Here is a 4,537-nt window from a genome sequence, read left to right as displayed (position 1 = left end):
GAAAGAGACAAGTTTGGTTACTTAATTCCCAAACAAGTTCGGTTACTTAATTCCCAAAGGAACTAATTTGGACGCTTCAGTAACACACCCAGTCTTAGATTATTGTTGTGGAATTCTAGCTATTGGATGTGGCACTAAGATCAGCTCTAGAAGAAAATCTGCATATTACTGAACACATGGGGCTGAAAAGGTAAAGGGACATTTCCCCAATACAATGTAAACATATGAGATTAAGGAAAATTGAAACAACTTTCAACTAAGAATCCTGTTGTTTGTAATAAAGGCACAGATAGACAGCCTCCAAATATGGATTTTTACCTCTCTATGCTCTACTACAGCAATAGTACCGAAGAATAAAAGAAAGCTAAAAGATCAACATGACAGTGTCTGGATAAGGACAAGTTCCTAAGTGGCAGCTGAGGAACAGCTCAGCAGAAAATTGGGCCACATTGGAAGACATCAGGAGAACCCAGTCAATCACCTCCAGGGTGAAAAATAACCTGGTACTATTGGATGTGTGTAATTACACAGAAAATCATATTGGGAGGGCCTTTACTGTGATAGTGGTGAATACAGAGGATGTAGGTCAGATGCTAGAAGAAAACGAGACCATTAACTTCAGGAACAGCAAACACCACAATAAATGTAATCAGTGCATGTCTTTGTTTAGTCATGAACGATGCTGAAAAATCTGTGTGCTGGATATCCTTAGTGTCAACTTAACATACCTGGATTGAGGGAGCCTCAGTTGGGGAATAGCTTCTATTCAACTGGCCTGTGGCCATGTCTGAGGGGCAGCTTCTTGATGATGTGGGAGGGCCCAGCCCACTGCAGGTAGTGCCACCCCTGGGCAGGTGGGCCTGTGTTGCATAAGAAAGCAGGCTGAGCAGGGGCCAGGGGAGCAAGCCAGTAACCAGCATTCCTCCATGGCCTGTGCTCCAGCTCCTGCCTTCAGGTTCCTGCCTTGAGTTCCTACCTTGCCCCCCACCCCTATGAACTGTGAGCCAGGGGATATAAGATAAATAAACTCTTTCCTCCCCAAGTTGATATTGGAAGTGTTTTGTCACAGCAATGGAGAAACAGACTAGGACAATCTGCAACTCTAGTTATGAAAATAATGAATGTGACATATAAACATTAAAACATTTATGTATTAGAAAAATGAGAGATGTATAAACACAATTTCTATTCCACTAAGAGCAAAGAGCAGCATTATATTGTGCAATTTGGACACATAAATTTTAACAGTTGAAAGAGGACAGTTTCTCTAAATGTCTAAGGTACTGCCTTTTTGTCGCAAGCTTTGCAGAACTGTTTAATTATTAGTATATATTAACTGGAGGCTTACCTTCTCTTGTCCACTAGGACTATTTTTTAAATTACATTCATGGGGGAGAGGACACACAGACATGCCTGTCACTGTGTACCTATGGACACATCGAAGGACAAGTTTCAGGAGCCAGTTTTCTCCATCCATCATATGGGTCTCAGGGATTAAATTTACACTTAGTACACACTTGGTAGTAAGTGCCTTTACCTACTAAGCCATTTTGCAGGTCTAAGAAATGATTTTATACATATGGTGCTGAGGAGATGGGTCAGTCACTAACATGAGGACCTGAGGTCAGATCCCTGGCATGCTTGTAAAAACCCAAGTGCAGCAATACACCCCAGTAATCCCAGCACTAGGGAGGAGAGACAGGTGAATCTATGGGGCTTACTGGCCAGCCAGCCTCCTGAACCAGGAAGTTACAGGTTCAATGGGAGACACTGTCTCAAAAATAGGAAGACACCTGATGTTGACCTCTGGCTTCTTTATGCATGTGTGCATGCACCCGTGCGCGCGCACACACACACACACACACAAATGCATACACCACACACAGATATAACACTTGGGAGTCAGGAGAAGGGAGAAACGAGATAGTAACTTTAAAATGAAAAAGCACCTCTCCAAACAATTGATGATGAACTCTGGTAAATAAACCTGAACACTCTTTAACTTTAGGCAAAAGTATGTGTCAATATTAATTTGGAAACCTAAGTTTAGTCTTTTGTTATAAACACTTTAACAGTTTAGAAGGAAATCTGCTTTTCACATAAGTGTCTTCCAGAGTACTCAGACACTCACTGCCCTTCTGCAGGCTGCTTCTCAGAAAGGGCTTCTGAGGTAGATCTGTTCCGGATTCTTTTCCTTTTCCTCTTCTTTTCCGAAGCAGGTGACTTTTCGTCCTGTGTTTTCTTCTTTTTCTTCAAGCAACTGAGTGGATTGGGGCCACTTACTTTCTTCTTTTTTCTTCTTCTCCGGTCAGGGTTTTTCCCTAAACCATGTTCTTCTTTGAGCTGTTTGATACTTTGTTTCTCATGCACTGAGACAAGCTGGCCTGACTCTACTGATTTAACAAAGGTGATTGTTTTGGGAGAAGGTTTGTCCAAAACTATAGTGTTCTGAATAATGAACATGAGAGGAATTCCAGGTCTTTTCTTTACTTTCACAGACAAATTCTGATCCTATTAAAAACAAAGAATTAGTTTTAAATATATCAATTACGGTAACTAAAATAAATTTCTAAGTACTTAAAGAGGGCTATATTAAAAATAAAAGATGGGCTAGAGAGATGGCTCAGTGGCCCTGGCTGCTCTAGCAAAGGACTGAGGTTCGATTCCCAAAACCCAGATAAGCAGCTAACAACCACCAGTAACTCCAGTTCCAGAGGAATCTGACTCCTTCCTCTGGCCTCTAAGGGCATTGCACATATGGGTACACCTATATACATGTAGGCAAAACACTCATGCCCATAAAAAATAAAACAGATTACAGATTTTATTTCTCAGACCACTGTTTTGATAATGATACAGGGCAGAAAATATTTTTAAAAAACTAAGCTGAAACAGGTAATCAGCAGCAGCACTCTGAACTGATTTGTCAACACTCTAGGGCTGTGAATTATAAACCAAGGCAAAAGTAAATCTATTAGAAGTTTCCCTTGTTTCTACCCTAAGACATTCTTTGAAAACATTAACAGAGAAAGGTTGAAACAAAGTAGAAATTAGCTGGTTCAGATTCCAGGTTCAGCTTTGTCACTGTATTTTATAATTCCGAAAGTGTAACTGAGCATTGCATATGTATATGAAGATCTTAGCATCAACAGACTCTCTCCTCTTGCCTCCTGGTCTTTAACCACCTTCAATGTGCTGTGCAGTCTTAAAAGAACATGCAGCCAGACTTTTTGAGAAATAGTGTAACTGAGGACCACGAAGCAGTTACAAATACGGAGTGCAGAACCTTTGCTCCATTCTTCCCTTGCAAACCCTGGAGCCAAAGGTAGCAATTTCTCATTCTCAAAAAGAAACTGCTCCCCGGGCGTGGTGGCACATGCCTTTAATCCCAGCACTTGGGAGGTGGAGGCAGGTGGATCTCTGTGAGTTCAAGGCCAGCCTGGTCTACAAAATGAGTTCCAGGACAGCTGGGGCTACAGGGAGACCCTGTCTCAAAAAGACCAAAAAAAAAAAAAAAAAAAGAAACTGCTCTAAGAAGAAACTCAATATACTTAAGGTCCTTTCCTCCGATTCTCAAACAACTGTTTTTGTTGATTCCAATCAGCATTTTAAGACATCCAACAGGGTATGAGGGCACATGCCTTTAATCCTAGCACTCGGGAGGCAGAGGCAGGAGAATCTCTGTGAGTTCAAGGCCCGCCTGATCTACACAGTGGGTTCCAGGTCAGCTGGAGCTACAAGGAGACCCTGTCTCAAAAATAGACCCCAAAAAGAAAAAAAGTCCAAACCTAGGGACTTGGATTGTAGCTAAGTGGTAGAACCCTAGCTGAGCATTCATAAGGCCCTGGGTCCAATCCCCAGCACCACAGTACATAAATAAGTTCATACACACTGAACTTTTCTGACTATAAATAGCTCCACATGAAGTATACATGAAGATAGTTAAAACTGCTTCATAATTTTATAAGAAGCATCACCTGTGTTGCCACAAAATAGTGATGAGGATTCCCCTCTTCCACCATGGACAGCAGACACTCAGATCCACTCACTGCACTCTTGAAATGGGGACAATTTCGAACCTGGCATTTTTGAGCAATCAGTTTTGCTCCATATAAGTCCTTTCCCAATGTTTCTAATTCTTTTAAGACACACCTGAAAAAGAAAAGTTATTAGTGGCCTGAAATCACAACTGACACATTTGTTTATACAAAGTATAAACACAATACTCAAGTTTTTAATGCAAAATTATACCATTAAAATTTGAATTTGTCATATAGTTGTCACTTTACTCTTAACGACTTATAAAATGAATCCTCTGAGCAGAAATATGAATGCTAGCATTTACTGAGCACTGAACTCTTTGAGGAGGCATGGCGATTGCTCTTCCTATCGATTTTTGCTTGGCCTCAAAACAGTTCATGAAGCTAGGCAGCTGTCCTTAAAATTACCCTTATTTAACTGATTGCTGCTAGATGAAGAAGAGCTGATCTTTCTAAAACAAGGGACTCTAGATAGTCTGACTAGATTCTGTGGACTG

The 4,537-nt window shown here is 41.0% G+C and overlaps 1 protein-coding gene across 1 annotated transcript in view; it reads right to left on the bottom strand.

Annotated features, from left to right (window-relative positions):
• Positions 1–1,131: 1,131 nt before the first annotated feature.
• Positions 1,132–4,537, bottom strand: part of Utp23 (UTP23 small subunit processome component) — a 6,522-nt gene continuing 3,116 nt past the window's right edge. Inside the window, exons 2-3 of the mRNA XM_008837960.3 lie at positions 3,978–4,152; positions 1,132–2,511 (exon numbers count right to left, since the gene is read on the bottom strand). Coding sequence (XP_008836182.1) covers positions 2,128–2,511; positions 3,978–4,152 — 559 coding nt within the window. The 3' untranslated portion in view covers positions 1,132–2,127. The remainder of the gene's footprint in view (positions 2,512–3,977; positions 4,153–4,537) is intronic.

This window comes from Nannospalax galili, unplaced genomic scaffold, assembly GCF_000622305.1.
Source record: "Nannospalax galili isolate Female #2095 unplaced genomic scaffold, S.galili_v1.0 scaffold17, whole genome shotgun sequence".
NCBI classification, from domain to species: Eukaryota; Metazoa; Chordata; class Mammalia; order Rodentia; family Spalacidae; genus Nannospalax; species Nannospalax galili.
The sequence above is the reverse complement of the archived record's forward strand: the minus strand, read 5'-3'. Positions and strand labels throughout refer to the sequence as shown.